A 13317-nucleotide genomic window follows, 5' to 3' on the forward strand; every position below is an offset into this window, starting at 1 on the left:
ACACACTTTTTTTTAAAGATGTAAGTTCAAGCTCAGATTTGTTTTGCTTGCTTGTTTATGCACTAGCATCATTAGGAAGAGGGGCTGATTAAATGATGCTGTGACTACAGCAAGCAGGGATAACAACTTTTTAGGTTGTGGAGTCCAAATGTTTTTAAAATGTGTACAGATTTTAGCAGTGGTATTTTTAACTGAACAACAAAGTAGCAGATAATAGGCACTTCTGAAAATTGTACCCAACTCCCATTGACTGTCAGTGAGACTTAGGTACAAAAGTCACTTAGGTGCATTTTGAAAATGTTATCTTCTGTTTTAATACTGTACAGATGATGAGCCTGGCAGAACATTCACCACCACATCAGATTTTGGGGGTAAACTTTGTGACAATCTCATGATATTTGTAGGTTATATTTAGTTGGTTTTTGCCATTAATTTTGGAATGGGAAGTCATTTGTATTTCTTCTCTTGATAGTGATTTTCTTTTAAAAATGAGGTCTTCCAGAAAAATGTTGACTTCGTAGCATAAGACTGAGATCCTCTGGAAGGGACCTAATACTAGGGCGGTAGAAAGATGAATACCAGCATTGATGTCTGGCTACTTTTAGAGACCTATTCAGCTTTGGACAGCCAAGTAAATAATTGTAGAACAAGCCATCAGACAAAAGAGCTGGCTCAGCTTCTGACACGGGCGGTGGGAATCCTGTCAGCACAAAACAACGAGGGAGTGTTAGCTGCTTGTCAAGGGGTTGCAGTTCTGAAAGAAGGGCGGACGGATGCAGTAGGCTCAGTCTCTTCTAGCACTGCTCAAATCCTGTGTAAATCCATCAGCTCTCCGACAGCTGAGGTTTCCCACGGCGCCTGCAGAAAGGGAGATGTGGGCTGCCCGTCTTCATCTGAAGAGAAATGAGATTTTAATTCTGCGGGTAAAAATGTTGCTTTTAGCAGACGGTTGGGTGTGAGTTCATCTAGTTTTAAGCATCGCTTGGCAGTCTCTTTGGTTACTGGGAAGAACCTCACTGCTGAACAGATTGCAGCCAGTTCAGTTCTGCTGCTGCCTTTCCAGTTCAGGTTCCAGAGAATCCCCTTCAAACTCAGGCTGGTATGCTCAGCAGCACGCTATACCACTGCAAAACTTTGATTGTAGATATCAAAGCATATACATTAGTACTTTTATCCCTTCATGGGCTATAAATAATAAGGTCAAGATTTTCAAGTGCCTGGTGATCTTGGGTGCCTTATAACTCTTTTTAAAACACTTCAAAAGGGCCTGATTTTCAGAGGGTTAGTGCTCAGTATTTCTTAAAAATCGGGTGTCTCAGGTTGGGTACCCAAAACCACTAGTAACTCTTCAAAATCATGACCTAACTTTTAGAAAGCTGATATGTGTTTGCAAAGAGAAGCCCACTTAGAGCGATCACTATAAACTGGCTCTGGGAAAGGGCGGCAGAAGTTCCATGGCTGCTGTGATGCTTTAAGTATAATCAATGCTGGGGTACTATTCAGAGGGGATACCTGGTAATCCAAAGGGATTGGAAATCATGAGAACAAATGAATTGTTTTACATGCTAAATGCCCTGCCCCTTATTTGGAAAAACTCAGTGCACTTCTTAATATGGATTTCTAATTCCACTTGTGGGTCACCTTTAAAAAGCTGTCATATAATGAAAAACAATTTTCTCTACTAGCAACTGCGTGTGTATCACATGTTTGTTTATTTCCTCTTTATTGCAAAGAACTTTTGCATGAAAACAAATTCTTTGATTCTTAAGAACTTACCTGCTTTTCCTCCTTTGAATTCATTTATTCCCCATCTGAATTCCTTATCTGCTCTTAGCTGTGCAGATGACTCATGTTGCATCATGGCTGAGGTCACCATTGAAATTGTAACTTAAAATGGGAAATAAGCAGCCAGAGCAGATAAACGTCTCACAAAAATAAATGGAATTTACTCTGTGGTCAGGTTTTCAAGATTGGGTGTGGACAGTTACGTGCACATATCTGGATAAATCTGTGTGCACTAGTACTTGATGTTCATGCACAAAATCAGGTATTTGTGCATGTTCGTGGCCTGTTCAATGACAGAATGATATACCCAATATACAAGCATAATTGCATGCATAAATTAATGTGCGTACAGTTGTGCTCACCTGATCTCGAATTTCTGGCCATGGATATCCCTTTAAAATTATCTAGGAGAAATCTGTGTATCTTTGTCTTCACTGTTCTGTTGGCCCTGTTATCTTTGAAGTGTAAGGCAAGGGGGTTTAATTTTTTAATTAGAATGCTCTGATCCAATTTCCAGGGAGCAGATTTGGTGTTGGTTTATATCCCATGCAACTCCATCTGCGTGGGATTATAAATTCCAAATTTGGCTCAAGTGTTTGCCTCTAAAAATGCCTGTATCTTGTTGTTCCAGTGCTACTTTACAGGTGTACTAGTTAGAGTAGGTCTATGTCTACACTACAGCCCGGATCGAAGCTCTGAGATTGATCCACCAGCAGTCGATTTTGCGGGTCTACTGAAGACCCGCCAAATCAACAGCAGATCGCTCTCCAGTTGACCCCTGTAGTCTATCCCCAATGTAAATTGGCAGAGAATGGCTTTGCTGTATACCAGTGCTAATCTTGTCTGCCCAGCCACACAACAAAGCACAGATTTCTTTGAAAAACAATCAGCATTGTGAAATTGCATCGCCCAGACTTTGGTTTACTTTTTTCAATTGCCCGATTCAGCAGTACCCAAAAACTGTGAAGTTCTTGCCTTCCATTGGGTTCCTGTGCCACTAGGAATCAGGAAATTGCAGCAGCTGCACAGCTGGGAGAGAGTTTTAAAGGAATCTTTATTAAAAGGTGTAACCAACGAATTCCAAATTCATGCATTTCAGTCCTTTCTTTTCTTATTTTCTCCACTTAATCTTGAGATCACTAGAATAAAAAGCACCTCTAAAGCCGTAGATGTTGAATTGTGCTGTCTTGCTAGTAAGAGTGGGCAGGATTTTTCAGCTCCTACAAAGTTTTACCAGACAACGGAAGGTGTGTATGTGATAATTATAACTTGGTTCTTATAGTGCCTGAGAGTTTGCAGCTCAGGGCAGTAATCCCGATCTTATCGGTGTTTTGTAGTACAACAGTTTTCTTTATACTGGCATCTGTTTCACTTCCTAGGGCTCAGCCCCACCCACAAAAGGAATTTCTGCTGATTCTCTGATAATCCTGAAATCACCCCCTTTGTACATTTCCCATTAACTCAGTGTTTGCTGTTAAGCTAGTGGGATAGGGTAGAAAAGGGTTTTTCACAGCAACATTTAGCTTAGTGTGTAGATAGACTTCAAACATTATGGTGGTTGCCCAGTAACAAGTATCTATCTGGAAACACTAGGACTGAAATAGTAGTGATGGAGGAAGCACATCAAGTTTGAGGTACGTTGGCAAACCTAGGTGAGGCTCCAAGTGTGCTAATGCCTCCTCACTTTTTGTGAATCCTAAACTTCAACAGGTTCACCCAGAATAAATACACAATGAGATTTAAGTCCAATTTCATAGTCTCATAAACCTTACCAGACCTCAGCTGAGTCTCATTAAAATATTTGAATAACAAAGCTATATTAAAGCTTTGAGAGTTTTTCCATGAGGCAAGTCTCATGCCTGAGGTGCAGATATTTTGAGTTTTAGTGGTGAACCTTTACATCCTGGACCCTTTGAGTTGGACACAGGATTTTGGTTCTTGGGGAAATTAGACTCTGGCCACTATACAGAGAGTTGGAATATTAGTACTCAAGTTCTAAACAGCTCAATCATAGGAGTTTTTAGATGAATAATTTGGAGGTTTGGGGCTTCAAGAGGCTGGAATGAAAAACAAGTTGTTTGTAATTGTCAGTGACCTGTTCCAGTAACTTATTTTTGAGGAAAGGGTTAACTATGGCTTTTGTAGGTGGTAACTGAAACTGCTTTTGACATCTGAGCTCTGCTTTAATAAGATATTCCAGGTGGTTAGGAAGTAATCCTAAAATAGCCCATGCTCTAATTGCTTCTAAAGTCAGGCCTATCCTCTCTGGGGAAGAGCAGAACATTTTGATAGCAGATGAGCTTCAGAGGTGTGTTTGGGGATGTGGGCAAAGGGAATGGGGCAGGCAGCTTCTGGGGACAGCCTGCAGGCTGAAAGTTCTTTCTCAGGGCAGGAACTATTTACAGAATTCTGGCTTTCTTCTACTGGTACATGATGTCAGAGAGCTGAGCCAAGACATAGGGGGCAACTTAATTTTTTTCAGATGTCAGAAGTTTCAGGTGAATTCTTGTTTGTGATATCCCGGTTGGTAACTATGGAAATGATTATTTCTCAAACATCAAGTAAATTTCCTTGCTACAAAATGAGGGAGAAAACAGTAGCTTATTCCTTGATATTAATTTTAAATAGTACAGAAAGGAAGCAGAAAACATCTCCTGACCTATAAAACCCCCTTTTGATGCCTGGTGGAAGGGATATTGATTTCTCAAGCTCCTGCTGTTAATGGAGAGAAGGGTCTCCCAGCATAGAGTAATTATGTTTTCCGAGAAAGAGTGAAAGTTCGATATGCTGAAGTTTATGCAGAGAGCTATATCCTCCATGCAAGAAGCTTTTATATAATAAATAAATGATCCTACATATGTCAGTAATTGTGCAGCATTCTCATCTGTAATTGGGTAGCTATTTGTTTTCTTCCTTCTGTGTCTTGCACGTTTCATTTGAGCTCAAGTCACTAGCAGTGGAACACTGTGAAATTCTGATGGCTGTTGATGGCTTATGTGAAATCAGTTGATGGATCATGGTCTGTTTCTCAGTGAACTGGTTTCTGACCTCACAAAACTGGCATTGCAGTTGTCACTATTTGGTATCATTGTTGGTAGTCTTGGCAGGGAGGCCACAGAATGATAGGTCATGAAGGTAGTCCCTTCAGATCACAGTCAAGACATGTGGACAGTGGGAAGTTTGTCTGTTGTTGTCCATGCTGTGGACCTGTTCTATGGATAAATTAACAATACTGGAGAATGAAGTCTACCTGGTACTCTAGACTAGCCAGAAATCCACTAACTCCAGTCTCCTTGTCCCTCACCTCTGCACTGGATTATACTCCGTTGCTACCCAGAAGCAGCCCTGATTGCATGTAAGGGAGAGTTGTAAGAATTTGATCTAGCTCATCATAAAAGAAGCATGCCTTGTGCCCTGAATCCCATGTACTTTTATTTCACCAGGTCTCATTATCTGGGAGCTTCAGTACCTTTGTCTCACTGCTGCTTGCTATGCCAAATTATGCCAATTTCATCCAGCCACTCAGTCACACGGTTAAACATTGCAATGACAGAGTTCAGCTGGCCTTTATCTTCTTTTCACTAAAAAACATAGAAGTAGTGATGCTTTCTCACCTTTTGAAGTGCTTTGAGATTTAGCGATTAAGGGGCACATAAGTACTACTTCTTTGTGTTTTGATCTCCTTGGTGATGTCTCTGATGAAAGAATTTAAACTTCATAATTCTAAAATTAATGAAAAGTATATTTTTCTTTAAAATAAAGAATGTGTTTTTAATGCTCCATGCAGTTTTCCCACAGTATGTTTTTCTTTTTTTTTTTTCTTCCTTCCTGGTTGTAAACTGTTCTCAGTGGAGAGTTGTTGGCTAATGTGTGCTATGTATAAAATATATTTGTGGTTTAATCTGCTTTTCACACTTCCTCTCTGCCTGGGGGAATTTATACATGTTCTCTTGCCCTCTCCCCTCCTGTATTTAAAAGAGAAAAATGAATACAGCAGGTATGGCCAAGTATTTAAAATGTGCCTATAGTGAATTTGGGTGCTTTGATTCTAATATACCCAACTTTAAATGGGGGTCTATTTTCAGAAGGTGGATGCTTAACACTGTCTGAAAAACAGATTCCCTTATGTTATGTCAGCTTGGGCACTCCAAATCACTAGTCACTTTTGAAGATCTTGGCATGTGTGTTTTATTCTCACTATTCATCCAGGTTTTTAGTTGCTCTTAGTTTTCTGGCTTCTTATCAGCAGGATGTTAGGAGCAGCTGGATGTTATCATAATTAACAAAAATATGTGTTTTTAATCTCTGTTAGCCAAGGACACCCAAATGAATCCTCCTGTGAACAAAACCTGTCTTCAGACCTCTCCCTAGAGAGGGAGGGGAATTGACCTGCTGGAATAAACAGCTGACATAACAGAAGTGGCAATAATCCCCAATTAAATATCTTTCAGCTGATGGGACTCACTGGATAATTGACTTTCCAGCAGGAATTACTGGCTCAAACTAAATCAGCGGGCATTAGAGCAGCCCACTGCTGTTTTTAAAGGGAAAATGTAGCTTTGCCTGTCTTTTACAAAGGTGAAGAGCACTTGGCATCACTACCAGATGACTCCAAGATTTCAGATGTTAGAGCAACTCTAATTAAAATGTATTTTTGTTCTGAAATCTCTTCACATATTCAGTGTCTTCCTATCAGATAAGGTGCAGTGCATTTGTAACCAGAATGGCAGGTACCACTTATAATTTACCAGAGCACTTGATTGGGTGGCTGTCTGTACCAGTGGCTACTGTTCTATGGTGTTTGTGGTTTGAAGATGGCTACACAATATGTTTTATCACCCTTCTGTTCCCACAACTGAGAAATAGCCAGATCTGCCTTTGCTATTTTTCAGTTCTGCTAACTATTTCTCTGTCGTGATTTGCTGAGCAAGATAGACCCAAGTGGTGTCCCTATAATGCCTAATGAGAAGTGCAAGCCTTAATCCAACAGAGTTGAGCTTTCTATCTCTGTGTAGGAGATCCGAGTACAACAGTTCCCTAAGCTTGCGCATACCATGATTGGTACAGAGAGGTCTGCGCAGGGTCTCAACCTTATTATCCCCTATTTCCCATCCCTTTGACCTATCCTTAGAGCTGCTTATGTCAGAACACTAGAGGAGGCCAGGCTGCATATTTTCCCATCCTGAAGTATGGTAGTGCTGATCAGATGGCTAACAGAAAGGATGAGGCTCAACATGATCAAGTTGACAAGAATGCTTGACACCTGCTGCTTTCAATGTTGGCTCTAGAGACCATAAAAAAATGCACCTGTGTAAGGATGGTCAGACAGTAAGAAGCTTCGTTCTTGAACTTGCTCCTTGTTTGGCTTTGAACAATGAAGTGAACCTGGCTACAGTGAATGAAGAGATCCCCCACTTCAAATGTTAGATCACTGATGTTTAACAGGTGGAATAATGTGCCCATTAGAGCTGGTCAGGAATTTTCCAGCAGCTTGGCTGGAGGGGACCAGGGGTACCCAGTTTCTGGCATGCAGTTAGGAAGTAAAATTGACAAGAGTCTTCCAGGCAGATAGCTTGCAAGCTGAAAAATTCTGCCTTGGGGCTCCCAAATGGGATTTCTCTGGAAGTTCTGTCCTGCAAAAAATTTTGCATTTTTGACTTTTTTCATACAGTTAAGAATAAATTTTATTTTAAAAAACACGGACATTTTTTGTGGGAAGGGATTTCTATTTTCCAGCCAGCTTCTGTGGCCACATACTTGGAAGCTTAATTAAAATACGGTACAATTCTCTGCTTAAATACTTCTCTCCATCCCTATGCTCCCTACATCAGAAGTGACCTCCCCCGTATGTGTACTCCCTGTCTAGAATTGCCACCCATAGAGCAAGGGCACTCTCCCCATAGTCCAGTCATCCTCTTGTTTCTGTTCCCTTAGAATGGAAGTCTGACTTGGAGCGAAGAAGCTGACGGAGGCCGAGGAAGAGAAATCTCTCGAGATTTTGCCAAGGTAAGCCTGTCTGATCATTGGATTTCACTGTATGTGAAGCTGGGGTTGGGAGAGATAACTTTCAGCATGTTCCTCCCCGCTGTTTTGTTGAGGGATTGCTAATCCCAGACTGTTCTGTTGCAGCTTGTGGGAATGTGAAATAGGGACTGTGTACACTGAAATTCACTTAGCAACCTCTGTGTCTGGGGACCGGTTGGGTTAGGCCATGTTATTGCCTTTGATGGCTAAAAGGCAGCTTTCAGTAAAGCCTCGTAGTTGTCAGTTATGATATTTAACACTTTTGATCAGGATCCTTCTTCAGCTGGCAGTACAGGATTCAGCTTCCTGAAACTGATTAGCAATTTTGAGCTGTCAGCAGTTTGTGTCCTGTCAGACAAATAAACAATGTATTTAATTTAAACTAGCCCTTTTTGAAGGAGTGTAACTAATTGCTATGCAAATCCAGTGATGCATTTCCTTCCCAATAGCTCAGTGTGTGAGAAGAGGTAGGCAACAGAGGAAATGACTCAATAAACCCATTTTCTTGTGGAATAGACAGACTTTGAGTAGCTAACTCCATGTCTTGAGAGAAAGACAGACACGTTTATCTCATTGAGGCTTTGCTTTTCCATTGATATCCTTCCCTAAGAGAGCACCTATGGCCAGCAGAAGAAATGATTTCCACAACTACATGGACTTCATTTCTGTTCCACATGCAGGAGTTTTTGTTCCTTGTGAATATTTCTGCTAGCAGTACTGGCATTGTGTCTTTCAGCCAGTCACGGTATATCCCCCCAGTGTCCGCCAGAGGTGAAAATTGGATTCACTATGGAACAGTTGCATGATTCTCCTGCCTTCGCCTTTTCTGAAATATCAGAGGGTGATGCTAAGAAGTAGAATTTGTTTTCTGAATAAATCTTATATGAAACTTTTCAGAAATATGTAATCAGAAACACTGGATCTCGAAGGCATTTTGCCAAAATATGTCTTCAGAACATTGGTTCTAGGCTGATTGCCAAGGTGAGTGAGAGTACTTTCCATCTGATTTCAGAGGAGCATCTCCCACCAGGCATTACTTGTTAGCACGATTTGAAAGATCTATATCTTTTCTTTCACCTTTCCCTTCAAGGCATTTCAGGGATTGTCACATAAGTGGAAAACTCAAGGGAAGGAATAACAGGATCAGAAGTTGCACCTCCGTTGTGCCTTTAAGGTGTGAATTGGAGGAGCTAGTGTACTCTGAGGGCTGGTCTACACTATAGAGTTAGGTCATCTTAACTATATCGCTCAGAGCTATAACTTCATGCCCTGTGCCATGTAATTAAACTGACCTAAGCCCTGGTGTGGACACTGCGAGGTATCTTCCGTTGACCTACTGCCTCTTGTAGAAGTGGATTTACTACAGCAATGGAAGAACCCCTCCCGTTGCTGTCGTAAGTGTCTATGCTTCAGCGGCGCAGCTGCAGTGCAACCGCTTTACCTCTATAGCATTTCTAGTGTAGACATAACCTGAGTTTTACATTTCTTTTGGCTTTCCCATCTTTCCTTTCTGGTTTTCTGTTTGTTGCAGTAGTTTCTCTCTCTCCCCTTTGACCCAGGTTGGATCCTTGGAATCCTTTCTTTTCTACTCCTTCCTCCCAATAGCCCTGCATTATAGCAGCACTCCTCTGGCAGAGTTCAACCCTGCTTCCTCCCAAACCACAGTCTGCACCATGCCTGAACAATCCCCAGGAGATCAGTACAGAGTGTTCCCAATTCCGCCAAAGGGGCTCAGCTTGCTACACTTCAGCCTGGTCAGTGGAGGAGACCAGAACTCTACAACTGATTTGCCTCTACCTCTGTGGCAGCATGTTGTCCCACCATCACATGAGGCCCAGTATAATATATGGTGGTCTTACCCTCTCTGTCTGCCCTAGCATGGGTTATACCGTTATTTTTCTTAATTCCCCAGCTGTACGAACTGGATAGTGACCCTGAACGGAAGGAGTTCCTGGATGACCTCTTCATCTTTATGCAAAAGAGGGGTGAGTGAGCCATCTGCTTTATTTGGATAATATAAAATGGGACAGTGCCCTGGGAGCTGGCTCAAGAGAATGAAGCTGCCAGTTGAGCTTGCTGATCAGGTGGGAGAACAGTAGTATGACCTGAGATACTTGCTTTGAGAGTAAAGGGGCTGTGCAAAGAACTGTCCTGTCCTTGAATCCTGGATTATAAGGGCACGACCAGTTTCCCTACCCTTCCTTTCACTTGTCTAAAAAAAGCAGACTCTAAGATCCATTTTGGAACAATTGATTTCTGCTTCTTATCCTGCAACAAACCAATTTTTGAAACATTCACACAAATCTACACCCTGTCTCAGAATAAGCTGCTGTGTTGACACTGATCACCCACAAGAAGCCCCTGGTGTCTTATTTTCATGCTATACATCATGGAAGATGTGTGTGAACACCCACTCTGTTGGACAAGATCTGCATATAAAGTAGGTGTTCATGCTAATGCCTAGAATCTGCAATATGGGGGCTTGGAAAAGAGATACAAAGCACTCTTTTCCTGTTACCACACTGCATTTCTTAGACCTGGATTTCTATTTCATATCATTCTGTTCAGCTGAGCCCAGGAACACAGCTGAGAGGAAACTGTCACGCTCTTTTTGCTATCAACCACTTGAGGTTTTTCTCATGACAGAAGTAGGGGGGTGGAGTTGCTCCGCTAGAATATTTTATAGGTATCTTTCTAAGTATAGTTCTACCAGTTGAAGAGGAATGATTAATAAATGCCTACAGATACAAGAACATAAGAATGGCCATCCTGGGTCAGACTATCTACCATCTATCCCAGGGGTGGGCAAACTTTTTGGCCTGAGGGCCACATCAGGTTTCTGAAATTGTATGAAGGGCTGGTTAGGGGAGGCTGTGCCTCCCCAAATAGCCAGGCATGGCCTGGCTCCCACCCCCTTTTCAGTCCCCCCCAGCTTCTTGCCCCCTGATGGCCCTTTGGTGACCCCTGTCCCATCCACCCACCGACCCACTCCCCTGCTCTCTGTCCTCTGTCCGCCTCTGGTGACCCCGGCCCCATCCAATCTCCCCTCTCCTTCCTGACTGCCCCCCGAACACCCCGCCCCTAACTGCCCCCTGCTGCCCCATCCAACCCCTCCTCTTCTTCCTGACTGCCCCTGCTCCTATTCAACCCCCCTGTTCCCTGACCCCCATCCAACACCCCCACCCCCTCACTGTGCTGCCTGGAGCACCAGTGGCTGGCGGCGCAGCTGCACCAGAGCATGCAGCCGCGCCCATGGTCCCGCAGGCCGTAGGTTGCCCACCTCTGATCTATCCCAGTATCCTGTCTTCAGATAGTGGCTGGTGCCAGATGCTTCAGTGGGAATTACAGAACAGGGCATTATCAAGTGATCTGTCCTGTGTCATGCAGTCTCAGCTTCTGCAAGTCAGAGATTTAGAGACACCAAGAGCATGGGGTTGTGACCCTGACCATCTTGGCTAATAGCCCTTGATGGACCTATCGTCCCTAAACTTATCAGATTATTTTTTTGAAACCAGTTATACTTTTGGTCTCCACAACATCCTCTGGCAATGAGTTGCACAGGTTAACTGTGTGTTGTGTGAAGAAATACTTCCTTCTGTTTGTCTTAAACCTTCTGCCTATCAATTTAACAAACAAACCAGGGGTGTCAGTCATGTGAAGGGGTAAATAACACTTCCCTATTCTCCTCCACACCATTTTTGATTTTATAGACCTCTATCATGCTTCCCCTTAGTATCCTCTTCAAGAGGAACAGTCTGTCTTTTTAATCTCTCCTCATATGGAAGCTCTTCCATACCCCTAATCATTTTAGTTGCCCATCTTTGTACCTTTTTACAATTCAAATATCTTTTTTTTGAGATGGGGCAACCAGAACTGCACATTGTATTCAAGGTCTGGGTGTACCATGGATTTATATAGAGGCATTATAATATTTTCTCTTATCTATCATTTTCCTAATGGTTCTTAACATTCTGTTAGCTTTTTTGAATGTTGCTGCACATTGAGCAGATGCTTTCAGAGAACTATCCATAATGACTCCAAGATTCTTTTTCAGTGGTAACAGCTAATTTAGACCCAATTATTTTGCGTGTATAGTTGGGATTATGTTTTCCAGTGTGCATTTCTTTGCACTTATCAACATTGAATTTCATCTGCCATTTTGTTGCCCGGTCATATGGGGCAAACCATCACAAATCTGAGGCTGAAATGAATTTTCCTTTCAAATGTTTTTTCCCCCACAGAGGTTAGTAAAAAATTGGCAGGGTGACCCTCTTAATACCTCTTTTGCAGCACAGTTGAAATAACATTCCTTTGCTAGACAACTGTGGTCAATTTGTCTGTTATGTTTTAGGCAGATCTGTCATTGGAACAGAAAGATAGTGGCCTCTTTAGACATGCCGAAAGGACTATGGGCTGGCTGTGAAGAAGTTCTGTAGATGAAAAGTGCGACACCACATTCTGCTCCTTTCACTGTCTCAATCTGCTGGGTTCTAGGAACAGGCGTAGTGAGCATTTAACATGTAAGAGGGAAATACCTTGCCCTTTGCTTATTCCTGTCATAGTATAATGTTCTATAACTGACAGTGCATTAGACCTAGGAAACCATCTCACTTTCCTTAGGGCTCTTATAGAAATGGTCACTACCCAGCTTATTTCTCAGGAAATCTGGTAAGGAATTGTGGGAAACATCTGTCTTCTGAAGTTGAAGAGCAGCCAATTGCCCTTTAACTGCCTTGCACTGGAGTTTGGGCCTCACCTCCACTTGGTCTGATGTTTCACTATGGTATTTCTGGGGCACGTTCCTTTCTTGAAAATCTCAAAGGCTTGCTGAAACATGATGAGGATGGGGGAAAGGGTGGCCCCCATTGCAGTCAGATTTCCAGCTAATTGTGGGCACATCTGCTGCATGGTTTGTATCTCATTTGGCTTCCACAGCTTGGCTGTAACATGCCACACCCTTTCTGACACTGCTAGGGCTTCCACATCCAGCAGTGTGGGGATTTGCTCTTGTGGCATTTTAAAAGCTTGAGCCCTGTTTCACTGATTCTGGGTCCTCCATGGGCAAAGGTTTAAGAAGTCCTAATTAGTTTGTATTTATGACTGTTATCTTGAGCTGCATGTTTCAGTCTAAGTGAAGAAACAAGAATATAGTCCTAGAAGAGTGTGACTGGCAGCAATGAAAACCTCTTGTTACCTTGAGAGAAATCTGCTCACTACCTCATTGCCTCCTTCCAATTACTGTTTAATTATTAACCAGCAACATGTTCCCAGTGCAGAGGCTGAGCCAGTCACCAGCTGACTGTTGTAGGAGTATAGCTTTGAATCAGCTGTACATTGCCAGTTTTTTTCTTTTCTTGCAGCTCTTGTTTTCCAGAACGATATTTAAGAGGACATGTTAAGAGCGCTACCCATAGTGGGAGTTAAATTCTAGAGTGCTGTTTCCAATGTTTCTGATAACTCCTATGGCTGACATCCGTTTACTGCTGCTATGCAGAACAAGCTAGATTG

The 13317-nt window shown here is 42.4% G+C and overlaps 1 protein-coding gene across 1 annotated transcript in view; it reads left to right on the forward strand.

Moving 5' to 3' along the window:
- ARID3B (AT-rich interaction domain 3B) overlaps positions 1–13317 on the forward strand; it is a 43123-nt gene that overhangs the window by 7253 nt on the left and 22553 nt on the right. Inside the window, exons 3-4 of the mRNA XM_048865976.2 lie at positions 7720–7791; positions 9722–9794. Of these exons, the coding sequence (XP_048721933.2) occupies positions 7720–7791; positions 9722–9794 (145 nt within the window). The remainder of the gene's footprint in view (positions 1–7719; positions 7792–9721; positions 9795–13317) is intronic.

Source organism: Caretta caretta, chromosome 10, assembly GCF_965140235.1.
Source record: "Caretta caretta isolate rCarCar2 chromosome 10, rCarCar1.hap1, whole genome shotgun sequence".
Classification (NCBI taxonomy): domain Eukaryota; kingdom Metazoa; phylum Chordata; order Testudines; family Cheloniidae; genus Caretta; species Caretta caretta.